General features: G+C 48.4%; 1 protein-coding gene across 4 annotated transcripts in view; it reads left to right on the top strand.

Annotated features, from left to right (window-relative positions):
• The window catches only part of DNAI1 (dynein axonemal intermediate chain 1), a 275,448-nt gene that overhangs the window by 155,595 nt on the left and 106,795 nt on the right, over nt 1-13,058 (top strand). For all 4 annotated transcript variants that reach the window (XR_012158826.1, XR_012158825.1, XR_012158827.1 and 1 more), the window contains 2 exons: nt 3,731-3,879; nt 4,730-4,829. Coding sequence is in view for 1 of the 4 variants with exons in the window: in XM_073343359.1 (XP_073199460.1) it covers nt 3,731-3,879; nt 4,730-4,829 (249 nt within the window). In the remaining 3 variants the exon portion in view is untranslated. The remainder of the gene's footprint in view (nt 1-3,730; nt 3,880-4,729; nt 4,830-13,058) is intronic.

Raw genomic sequence — 13,058 nt, 5'->3', positions numbered from 1 at the left:
AGTTTTTCAGATGAGGAAACTGGTACTCAGAAGTCCGTTGAGTGACTATTCCAAGGATCTCACAGAAAGACCGAGGCAGTGTTGAGAGTGGAACCTAGTCCAGTGTGCTAAGCGATGCTGCGCTTTACCACATGCAGTTGGAGGCTTAGTGTGTGCAACACTTGGGCAAATGTTGCTTGCACAATGGCACATACACTTGCAAATTGGGGTTACAATGGCTGTTATCATAACTGAAGGTTCTAAATAAATTCAGCAATAGTCCATAGATGAAACATTGCATGGATTTAGTTACACTTCCTCATGAAAACAAATATATTTGCAGCTTTGCATCAGCGGAACAGAAATGGCCCCTGGCCCCTCTTTTTTTGAATGTCAACTTTAGCTGGTGTAATTCCAGTGGGCATTAGTTGTTTCGATAAGATGACGGCATATGAACGAATCTTTGGCCCGGGTTGTAACTTCAGGCACCCCCTGGGTACTAGGCAGAGCTCAGGGCTGAACGGCTCAGGGCCCACTGGTTCTGAGACGCCAGCAGGGTGGAGGAGGGCTGGCCATCCTTACTGGCCATCTTCCTTGCAGCCACGTCATGCTGTTAACCATGCTACCTAGTGCTTGGGAGAATGCTAGACTTGTCCTGTGTCCAGCTCCTGCACTGGTGCAATAGGGAGGAGGCACCCAGCAGCCTTTCGTTCACCCAGTGCAGGGGCTGGCAGAATTTGGCCCTTTGTCTCAGAGTATGTGGAAATGATCAGACAGTGGGCACATTAACTTTGAAAGCCATAGGCGCTGACTCCGTGGGTGCCCCGAGGCTGGAGCACTCATGGAAAAAAAAAAAAGGGGGTGCTCAGCACTCACCAGCCACAGCTGTTTGGTGGCGCCCCCGATTAGCCGATTGGAGGTGCCGCCAAACAGCTGTTTGATGGCTGGGGGAGGGGCTTGGGGGAGAGCGGAGAGCAGCAAGTGAGCAGGGGCCTCAGGGAGGAGTGGAGCAGGGCCTTGGGGGAAGAGGGTGGAGCAAGGGCAGTGATTTGTGGGAGGGGGCAGAGCAGGGGCAGGATGAGGCAGAGCGAGGGCGGGGCCTTGGGGATGGGATGGAGTGGAGGCAGGGCATCGGGGCAGAGGCGGGGTGGAGTACCCCTGGGGAAAAAAAAAATCTCAGTGCCTATATTGGAAGCCAAAGCTCAGCCTGTCTGTTTAGGGGCTTGTCTACACTTGAAATGCTACAGCAACACAGCGGCTCCACTGTAATGCTTCAGTGTAGACATTACCTACACTGATGTGAGGGGTTCTCCCATCAGAGTAGGTAATCCACCTCTTTTGTCAACCTACTGCTGCCTACGCTGGGGTCGGCTTAACTCCACCGCCCAAGGGGTGTGGGTTTTCACACCCCTGAGCAACATAGTGAAGCCGACAATTTTCTAGTGCAGACTAGGCCTAGAAAAGTAGCAGCATAGAAATTCTGTGCTTTGCAGCCTGTCGTTCACAAGATAACTGCTGACCTGGAGTTGTTTAGCATTTATGGTCCATCTAACCGTGAAGTAGGATAGCTGATGAGAATGCCTGTGGGTAAACAGCCTCCCACGCAGACATCACTCAACTTGTGTTCAAAGGCTCTACCATGCCTGTCCTCAACGAGGACCTTGCCAGCAGGAACTGGCTGGCTGTCTCACTCATTCTTGCAGTGTCTAGCTTGTGTACATGCCAACATTGTACAATAGGTCTGCACGTTGCATTACAACCATGTGGGTACCTGTGGATTCTCAGGCTGCTGATGCCCATGGTGGGAACAAGGGCTTTGGGGGAAAATGTCCGGATGTGAAGCTCTGCCATGTGAAATGTGGTTGGGAGGGACCATCCAACCAGTGGTTTCTTGCAATGCTTTTTGTTTCGTGCAGACAGGCCCAAAGATCGACCACCTTTGAGGAAGGGCTGTTTGTGAAGGACTTTCTTTTTGCTTTAAGTGATTCTTCTTCTTTACGACCCTCATATATTGGAGCCTTTGAACTGGTGCCCACAGCAGCAGTCACTGAAAGCTAAAGTGCACCTCTGCCAGTGGCTCTGCTTTACCTGGGGTGGTAATATCGTATTGCCACCGCAGACCTCAGGGTGATCCCTTCATGTACTAAGCAGCTGGCAATTCTATGTAATAATTCATCATTTTGTGCTTTTGGCATTAGAGATCTAGTCACTGAGTCAGCGGTATGTGAATGTGTGTCAGCTCAAGGCGGCTAGAGCAATTTGCAAATGTGTCCTCGCTGGTCCCTACCATAGCATTAAGGAGCTGGTGCTCTTGTTCAAATGATTCCTCCCTGTTTTAGCTTTTCGAATCCATGGAATTTGGAAAGACAGTTTGGAAAGACAGCTTCTTTCTCCCGTGATGTCCAGACCTATTCCTAGCAGTAAAAGGATAACTAATTAGCAATACATCACATTTCTATAGCACTTTACAAACTCTACCTAATCTATCCTCACAATCCCCTGCAAGGTGGGGCAGGGTGATTGTTCCTGTGGGTTTAGAGCCAACATCTTCAAACTTGTGGCCTTAAAGTTTATGCTAAATCCATGTTTTGGCAACAAAATCACTTCCGCTGATCTTAGAGGTGCTAACTGCCAACAGCTGCCATTGACCTAACTGCAGGCACCTGTGTTGGAATATTTAGGCTTATTAAGTACTTCCCCCAAGACCACCCAGTGTACACAGCACAGCAGGGACTAAGACTGGTTCTTCAAACTTCCAATCCAGGGCTTGATCCTCCGGTTTAATAAATGATGAACCTGTCACTTCCTGACCATAATAAAACGTGGGAGTTGCCACACTCTGTTTAAATGCACATTGATGGGGCAGGGAAGGGTTTCTGTACTAGTCAGTAGGAGCAAAGTGGATACCAAACTGTCATGCCAGCCAGGAATGCCCCAAAGCGCAGGAGAGTCTGAGTGCTGATCAATGGCAGGCTTGCTAGACCCAGACGTTTACAAATCAGAGGACAAGCCATAAGCTTTATTTCACCCAGAACTACTCCCAAACCCTGTTCCCAAGGCAAACAAGCCCATCTCGCCATGTGCATTATGGCACCATAGCTTACCTTACCTGATCACTCTTGTTACATGTGTATGGTAACACCCATTGTTTCATGTTCTCTGTGTATATAAATCTCCCCTCTGTATTTCGACTGCATGCATCTGATGAAGTGAGCTGTAGCTCATGAAAGCTTATGCTCTAATAAATTGGTTAGTCTCTAAGGTGCCACAAGTAATCCTTTTCTTTTTGCGGATACAGACTAACACGGCTGCTACTCTGAAACCATAGCTCCTGTCACTAAAAGAGCCGGGATTGGATGGTTATGACCCTGCTCTCACACGCACACTCAGATAATAACACCGACTTGGATGGATTTGTCGCAGTGTATCTAGCAAGGCAGAAATTTCAAGTCTGAGCTAAAATGCGTGGCTGCTCAAACCACCTTTTAAAAATACCAGCGCATTCCCATTCAGGTTAACTTCGCTGACGGAGCTAGACTCTTGGTAGAGAGTTGGAAATTGTGACACTCAGAAGGGCTCAGTATTCCATGCCAAAGGAGAGAAACATGTTTTAAATGACGCTTAGATCTGGTAGAAAAGGTCACAACTCCTACCTCTTTGGAGAAGCTGCTCAGGGGTGCCTCCAGGGTGGAGAACCACCCTTCCAGAGCAGCCAAATGATTCTCATTGCCAATCCCTGGTTCCTTTGCAGTGTTCAAAATCCTATTCAAGCCAGTTTCTGGACATCTTTGATGCTCACCACATGGCTGTTGACGCAGTGAGCTGGAATCCCTACCACATGAAAGTCTTCATTTCCTGCAGCTCTGACTGGACTGTCAAGATCTGGGACCACACCATAAAGTAAGTCTTGCTGTGTCCTGGCCTTGGCAGCTGGAAAGTGTGATTTATGCTCTCACAATATAAACGTGCAGCGTGCAGCTAGCTTTGTCTGCCAAAATCTATGGTTACAGTTTTACCATTAAGTGGATTTATTGCTTATTATTCTCTCTTACCCTCCTCGTTTGCTTTTTCCTGAGCGTAGCAGTTCCTTCAGTAATAAGAGCAGGTACAGCCCTGGATTGCTGCCTGTGTAAGTGTATCTAGGACTAGGGTGAGATGCCCTGCAGTCCATGATTTAAAAACTTTAACAGAGCTACACCAGGTACCAGCCCACTGGCTTGGATCCAGGCCACACAGGTCAAAACAGGGCACTGCAGTTCAAGGTGGCTGCCCTGATGTTTCAAAGCCCTGCATGGCATTGGACCCGGCTACCTGAGAGATCCGCTCTCCCTCTGCAACCAGGACCTCTCATCACAGCTGTGTCCCACCTGAGGAATGATACTGTTAGCCAATCTTCATGGGAACCAGAGACTAGCAAACTCACTATAGGCAGAGATGACTGACCACTAATCTCACCTCATTCAAACATTCACTCAAACTTTCCCATAATAGCTCCTTCATTCTCTGAAACAGAAAATCCCCTAACCCTGCTTCTTGGCAGCACGGGAGAGAGAAGGAGGGCACTGTCAGCTGTGAACTCCTGCGGGGTTGTCATCTGTGACAATCCAGTGCAACATGGATGAGGGCTCAGCTGCTCTGACCAGCACAGGTTGCCTGGGGTATAGCATCAGAGTGTTTCATCTTGAAAGTCTTCTTCAGGAGTGACATGTAATTGGACAAGATCTTCTTCACCCTGGGCCTTTCTTTCCAGGACCCCGATGTTCGTCTTTGACCTGAATTCTGCTGTGGGGGACGTTGCCTGGGCCCCTTACTCCTCCACTATCTTTGCTGCAGTCACCACGGACGGGAAGGTAAGAGGCTTTAGTTTAACTGGGAGGGGATTAAGGAATCTAATATCCTGGACAGAGATGTGGCAGCTCAGCTGACAGCAGCTGGCCAGCTGCTGGTGGGGTGAGCTGGGCGGCTTCCTTTGGGATTCTGAGGAGTCAGAATCTGGCCTGCGAGTTAGTCTGGGGGCTGGGGGCCTGGCATGGAAGGGGGCTGTGTACAGGGAGAGGAGGAACATTTTGGAGAATATTGGCCCTGTGCAGCCTCAATCTGTCCCTTCCCACCCCTGACTCCATAGCACACTGGTGTCTTAAAGCAACAGTGCTGTAGAAGGCGGGGGCAGCGACACTTTCCATCCTTTCCCAAGCACCTCAATTCCCTTTCCATGGCACGCTCACTCGGGCCAGAAATCTTTAGCAGACATCCAAGGTTTCTGCACAGCAGTGCAAACTCCTTAGCTGGTCTTAAACGGAAGCCAAGAGCCCTTTGGGGACATTAAGGATCAGCTGCATAACTCGATGTGGCCACGCCAAACTCATTGGGATAAAACCGGCATGTGAGTGTCTCTCCCTGTATACAACGTATACGGACTGACATGGACAGGTGGGGAGTTCCCTCGCCATTGCGTGGGATTCCTAGCCCTCTCTGCTGGGTATTCAGTGGATGTGCAAGATCAGCATGGTGTATACTTAGGGGACCAAACCCAGCCCCGGGCGTAAGCAATCGCAGCTCTATTGAAGCCAAGGACATTACGCCCTCTTAATCCAGGGATGAATGGAGCCCTTTGAGCACTGGGGATAATGCAGTGCATGGTAAACCAGAGGAGTGAGCAGACTGCTTTCTTGTACACTGTCCTCTCAGTTACTTTTCCTGCTTTCTCTTACAGCCACTGGGCATGTAATTCACTCACTTTGAATCCTACTGAACGCCACATTGATACAAGTACACTGCCTCTTATATCCTCTTCCTGACCAATTTCTAACCACCTCACACCCAGTTCTGTTCCCACTGAATTGAGCCCAGTGGCTTCCATGGGAGCCGCACTTACTTACACTAGATCTGAAACTGGCTCATTAACTAATCCTCACAGCAGTCCTGTGGGTAGATGCTATTATGCCCATTCTACAGATGGGAAAACCTCATACAGCTGTCATCAGATCATTATTGATCAGAGCTTCCAGGACACAGGGAAGCAATACAGTAAAGTTAACAACAACAAAAATCAATTATAGTCACATGCCCAGAGCTGGCCAGTGCAGCTTTGCTATAATGAAATGGTATGAAATTAGTATTTTTCCACATCCTGCTCAGAAGTGGATGTCTCCAAGAATAATGACTTGATAACAAAGTACTTAGAACAATCCTAATGTTGAGTTGATGGGAGATATATTTTTGCCCCAACCATCCATCTAGTCTCTTGTACAGTAAATTCAGTCCTGGCAGACTGCCTGCAACACTTAGCTAGCCATCATTCATTAGTGCTTCTATATTACTTTAAGACCCGATTGCTTTAAAGCTGTGGGCCAGATTCTCTGCTTCTGTCAGTTGGCAGAGTACTATAGAAAGTCAGTTGGGCTCCATCAGATTGCACCAGCAGAGAACTTGGCTCTATGATTTCTCGGCTGCTATCATCAAGTCGGCATTAGCAGTGATTTCATTGCAATTTAACCTTTCAATTGTAGAAGAAAAATCAATATCACTGATATATTGGTGAAGCCTAGAAGCCCTGCCACTGTACCAGCTGAGGCTGAGGACTTAGTACATCTCACAGGCTAGGCAATGTCAAATATAGTCCATACTGAAGCAGCTGCCAAGGAAAACCCAAGATGCTGTAGCCTTCAGGAAATGGTGCTGTTACTAAAGACCCCCTGGCCTTTTCCCCGAGAGGTGTGTGAGCCCCAGAGGCCTGGCCGCACTCCAGTCTGGGTACCTACTTCAGCCTGAATGCTGGCATAAACTGAATACACAGTGGATGCCTGTGAGGACAAAGCAGCGCTGTTTTGCCACGTGACCTTTAGCGACGAGATGTAGATGTCTCCGGATGACTGAAGCTGAGTGACAGAGATACACCAAGGGCAGTGTTCTAATAGGAAGAGAGTGCAACACCAGATCGTGGCTCCCTTCAGCTTCTTGTTCATGCTATCTCCAGAGGGGTTTAATCCTCACAGATTGTGTCAGATTCTCTGTCAGAGCCCTACCAGTTGGCCAGTTGTTCCTTATATTTAGCTACATGTTGGTGCCACAAGATCTTTCCATCAAACTTTCCCCTGCTGCCTGCTCATCCCCTGACCTGATGGATTCATTTCCCAGCTCTCTGCAAATGTGACGATTTGAGTTATGCTGCTCAACTTCATGGCCGCGGGCTCGTTCCTGCCAGCACTTAGTCACCCAGACCATCCCACTGCAGTCAGTCAACTACTCATGCGATGGAGGTCTGCGGCATCAGGTTCCCAGGCAGGCAGGGCACAAACTACTGTCAGCTTTGTATCACTGCAATAAGCAATTTGAAAAACCCTGATCTCTGGAGCCTGCAGCTCTTGGGCACTGCAGTCTGCAGATTGTCCTCGTCTGAAACGGAATAAACGGCCAAGTGATTCGATCACAGATAGAATTAGAAATTGTCTGTGGGGGAATAACACAGACTGGGTCGAGGTGGCTGGGTTACAGGCCAAGATGCTGTGGTACAAGCGTAGGTAATGCTACGTTAACGCAAGCCACCCCTCTGCAGAGCTCTTCCCCAACCAGTTACCTTCCCAGTGTAGGCCACCGTTCCAGCCCCCTCCCCCACCTATCACTTACTTCCTCTGTGTGGATCCCTGCCCCAGAAGTCAGGCACCTATAGTCAGCCACCTGCCTCTCCACTGCCCTCAGACACCTACTTTAAATGCTGACCTGATCCTTGGTGATGCACGGTGCTGGTGGTAGGTGGAGGAGGAACCAGCCAGCCCAGCAGCCTTTTCTGTGAGGGGCAAGGAGAGGCCTTTCAGGTTAAGAGACTTGTGCCAGGGTGCAGGGTCCCCAGTATACAAGGGGTTAACTCCAGTTCCCTTTCCCCAGCCCAGGCACAGATGTTAGGGGATAGGCAATGAGCAGGAAGGGGGAAAATGCCTAGGGCCTGGATCTCTACCAGCCTCAGGGAGAGGACTTGTAGCGGCTCAATCTCCAGGCAGCCTAGGACTCTGAGCACAGCTGAGCCACGGTAGGGCTGCTTGATTGACCACTCCACCTGACAGGCCAAGGAAGTCAGCAGTGACTGACCTCAGACTGCTCAATGCACATGCCTGCAGCTTCATTCCCAGTCTTCTTGTCCTGCTCCAGTCTGCTCCAGCCCCGCTTGGTTCCTGACTCTTGACCCTGGGTCTGAATCCTGCTTCTGGCTCTCACTCCTTGGGCATAGATACTGGCTTCTTGGCTCCCGCTCTGACCAGTAGGCCTGACTGCTCACACCCTGATTTGTGACAATTGAGACTCTGGGTTGATCCATAGCCTCTTACTCTCTTTGCTTGTCTTACCCTGTGTGGTTTGTGTCTGTTCAGAATCTCCTGCTGGAGTGACCTCCCTGCTTGCTGCTGGGGATGGATTGAGCTCAGTCAGCCAGCCAGCCAGCTTAAACCTACATTCATACCTAGTCTGTACAGACCATTTATTAGAGAAGCCGGATGCTCTTATTCCCCCCAGCACGCTGGGCCAGTCTTCCGCTGACACAGTACTGTATTTTGAAACATGCACTGGGCAAAAATTACAGCAGACACTTGGGGGATCCTTCTGTACCCGATGTGGAATGGGATTGTTATGTTATATTAGCAAATTTTGAGGTATTGTATTAGCATAGAACATTGGTAGTAGATCACTGTACCATGATCCTGTATGGAAGCAAATAGTTACATTTGCAAATTATTAGTGTTAATATTTATGATCATCAAGCAAGTGCTGGGTTGAGAGCCTGGCTGCCACATCCACCAACGCTTCACTACCGGGGGCACGGGGACAGCCACTCTCAGCTTTTGGGACAACATGCCTCACGTGCTGCTTCCCCATCCACTGTGAGCTGTCTTGGCCCGCAGTGTTAGGATGGCTTTGGGAACATACGGACACCCACAGCCTCTCCACACACATCTCTTCCCTGATACCCCATCCTCTTCCCTCCCCTGCCCCTCCCCGATACCTCACTTGGTTCCCAACTGCCAAGAGCAGGATTTTGCTCTGAGGAAATGGTCTGTTCATGCCATGTGTACAGACTCCATCCCCAGCCGAATGATAGCCAGCTCTGAGCCTAACGCTGCACTCTGTCCAACTGGCGCTTGTGGTTCTCAGCTGCATCTCAAGCTCTCAGCTTTGACCAGCTAATCAGGAAATTATATGCCTCCCTTATTAGCCAGGGCTGGTCTTGGTTTTGTGAGCCTCTAGTAGATTTCTGTAATCCAGGTGGCACATCTGAGGGTTGGATTGGCAGCTAGGGGGCCAGGGGTACATCTGGCTGGAGGAGCTAGTGATGAAGGAGACATAGGAGATTGCAGGCAGGTGGGGGCAAGGGTACAGTCATGTGTCATTTCTCGGCGCTTTCATGGCGGGTAGGATTTCAAAGGGAAGGTGCAGCACTTAGGGACCAGCATAAAGGCAGGAACCTAATTAATCTTACAAGGTGTATGTAGGTCGTGGCTGTGGGTAGGGGAGGCAATGGGTGCATGCAGTGAAGGGGATCTAACAGAGTGACACCCCCAAAAGTGCAGCCACGTTTGTGGGGCTGGGTATCTTTACTGCTTAGGTTGCAATCCAGCTTTGACTATTGCTGATATAAGTTAGCTTTACCATAGCTCATTAATTACTGAATGGTCCAGGGCCCATTGCAAAATCCAATTACAGGGGCTTATTGCTTTATTGCAGTTCAAGGTAGTGATCTACACAGAGACCAGACTCTGCCTCAAATGATCACTCCTGATTGGTGTAGTTAGTGTGTAACTACTGTGAAAAAGATTTATTCAACCATACCAAAACAAGCAATGACAGCTTTGAAATATATTCCATGAATCACTCTTTGATCCTGTGGGCCCAATTTACCATTGCTCTGTGCCTGATCTTGCCGTTTACATCAGAGCAAAGGGGAGGAAAATACTGCTCAGTCAGAATGTAGCATTTTCCAGAAGCTGGGACTGCCCAGCAGGAGATGGATCCCTCAATGAATTGCCCTGTTTTGTTCATTCCCTCGGAAACACCTGGCACTGGCCACTGTCAGAAGACAGGACATGGGTGTGACCCAATATGGCCATTTTTATGTACTCTCTCTGATGTAAATGGTGACTCAACAAAGGTGGATCTGACCTTCTCTGTTCATGCCATACTCATCACGGTGGTGTGGCATCGGAGTCTCTCTTAATGTCAGTCAGTTTGGTACCTATGGCCAAAATGTATTTTACAAAATGTGGCCTGTGGATCTTGTCATTCCGATTTGTCTTTGATGCAGTGACAAAGCAGAATTTCTGACATGATGTGGGCCCTGAGGTTGTTCCACAGCCTAAAGTCGAAAGTTGCTCCGCAAGCAGGAGAGCTGCAGGCTGAAGCCTTGTTATATTAAGCAGCATTTTGAACTCCGTAACCTAAGTGAACCTTTGAGCGAATACAGCCTGGCCCTCTGGCACCACACTGAGGTGCTGCTTTTGAGGTGACTTCTGAAGTCAGCACCCTCCTGGGTTGTAAGGCCTGAAAGGACTTTTATTATCATGTACTGTGACCTCCTGTACAAAAGGCCAGAGAATGCCACCAGGGATTGTTGCATCAAGCCCAGTTGTCTAGTTAAACTAGGGCTTTGGTCTGTCTGTATCCATCTTTAGTCTCTTGTTTTATCCTTACATCCTAAGCTCCCTGGGGCAGGGACTGTCTCTTTGCTCTGTTTGTACAGCGCCTAGCTCAGTGGGGACCTGGTACATGACTGGGGCTGCCAGGTGCTACGGTGATACAAATCATAAATACTAATACATTTAGAGAGACATCTGGTCTTGATGTAAAGACTCCAAGTGATGGAGAATCTACCACATCCCTTGGTAGATTCAGTGTTTAATCGCTTCCAGACATTGGATCTCATTCTTCTTCTTTGAGTAGCATCCCTATGGGTGTTCCACTCTAGGTGTATTTGCTTTCCTGTATCTTGGAAATTTTAGATAGCAGTGTCCGGTTGGTCCACACATGCACTCTCCCCATCTCGTGCCCTGCCTCAGGGCTATATAGTGATGTGTGTGCAAACTGCCCTCGGTTTCTTCTCAGTCGCCTTTGGCCTCAAATGGAGTCTCAGCGGCGTTCGATTTGGGAATTCCTCATCCACATCTTACTTTCTGTTTTGAGTTAATAGTGCTAGTTCATAGAGTTTCTGTTAGTTAGTATTTATACTTGCTTTCTTTTCCTTTTTCCCCCTCAAATTTTTCCCTTTATTTTGTTTTTAGAATAGTCAACTCCCTGTCCTTAGTTAGTTCTTCCTTGTTTATTCCGGCATTGCAGGCATTTCATTTTTCTAAAGACTTACTCGTCTCAGAGACGTCTGATCCTCCCCTACTCGACACTGACACGATCTCGTTACCTGCCAATCTCAGTCCCCTGACATACATGCAGTCCCTCAGCATCCATGACTGCTCCATCTTTGTCAAGCGATGATGAAGATGATGACGACGATTTATCTTCAGTCTCTGTGGAAGGTTGCCCGTTCCAATACCAAGGAGCAAGTCATCCCGAAACCTCTACAGAACGAGTTTAGCACCACGAGAGATGCAGCCCACCCAGCTGGCATTCGGTGTCCCCACCCATGCTTTTTGCACCACCTCAGTGGCCATACTGGGACCCATGAGCAGCCTATAGGCACCAATTCTCGAGGCCCCCTAGTGTCGCTCATTGGGATAGAGGAAGGCAATCTCCTTCAGCTTCTCTATCCAGACCTGCTGACCCACAAGAGGAGATGTTTTGGGGAACAGGAAGCAAGACTAGACAAAGAGATTACTCCAACAACTAACATCTCTTCATCCTCTTCTGATGAACCATTATGCCTCCCCTACCAATCCTGGCAGACAATGTCAAACAGTTTCAAGATCTCATTAAGAGAGTAGTAGATTCGCAACATATTCTGCTTGAAGAAATGAAGGAGTCCCAATATAAGCTGCTTGACATCCTACATACTTCAACATCAGCTCACATTGTGCTCCCTATCAGACATCAGCCACAATACCTCCCACATGCAAGAGAATGGACAAAAATATTATGTTCCCTCTAAGGACCTGGACTTTTTATTTTCCCACCCATCCTCAAAGGCCCTTGTCAACACTGTAAATGAATGTGGCAGACAGCACCATGCTAAATTGACACCCTATGACAAGGACTGGAAATCACTGGATTTATTTGGCTTGGGGAACAGGAAGCGAGACTAGACAAAGAGATTACTCCAACAAGACGTCACCGAGATCCCAGCCTGGTCAATGGCCTTCTCCCCACTGGCATTATGAACCGGAACGGAAGAGACAATGACTACAGAATCGGAGAACAGCTTCCCCACAATCATCAACATCACAGCCGTCTGCATCTAAACACCAGTTCTGATGTGTTGGTCGAGGGCTAGAGTTACCACACCCATTTTTATTTGCTGCAACAATCCAAACATCTCCACCCATTCAGCGACCACCTTACTCTTTTTTGTCAAAACTGGGAATGTATAACCACAAACAAGTGGGTATTGGAGATCATCTCCACAGGATATTCAATCCTTTTTATCTCCCTCCCCCTGCCCAGCCTCCTTTCCTCTCCCTCTGCAGGGACCCTTCTCACAAGCACCTTTTACATCAGGAAACAAACTATCTTCTGAACCTAGGTGCTATAGAACCAGTTCCCACTCCACACAGAGGAAAGGGCTTCTCTTCCAAATACTTCCTGATATTGAAAAAGAACGGCGGTCTTAGACCTATTCTGGATCATTCAATAGATTCGCAAAGTTACAACGCTTCAAAATGGTTATTCTGGCAACAATAATCCCATCTCTGGACCCGGGGGACTGGTTCTCGGCCCTCGATGGTTACTGTCATATCACAATCCACCCATCCCAAAGGAGGTTTCTGAGTTTCACTCTGGATCAAGATCACTTTCAATACAAGGTGCTCCCATTCGGAGTATTGTCAGCACCTAGAGTGTTCTTGAAGGTCCTTTCTGTGGTAGCAGTGCACCGTCATAAACAAGAAATTCTGATATTCCTGTATCTAGAAAATTTCCTGCTCAAAGCACAT

This window comes from Lepidochelys kempii, chromosome 5, assembly GCF_965140265.1.
Source record: "Lepidochelys kempii isolate rLepKem1 chromosome 5, rLepKem1.hap2, whole genome shotgun sequence".
Classification (NCBI taxonomy): Eukaryota; Metazoa; Chordata; order Testudines; family Cheloniidae; genus Lepidochelys; species Lepidochelys kempii.
This window is presented reverse-complemented; position numbering and strand designations above follow the sequence as displayed.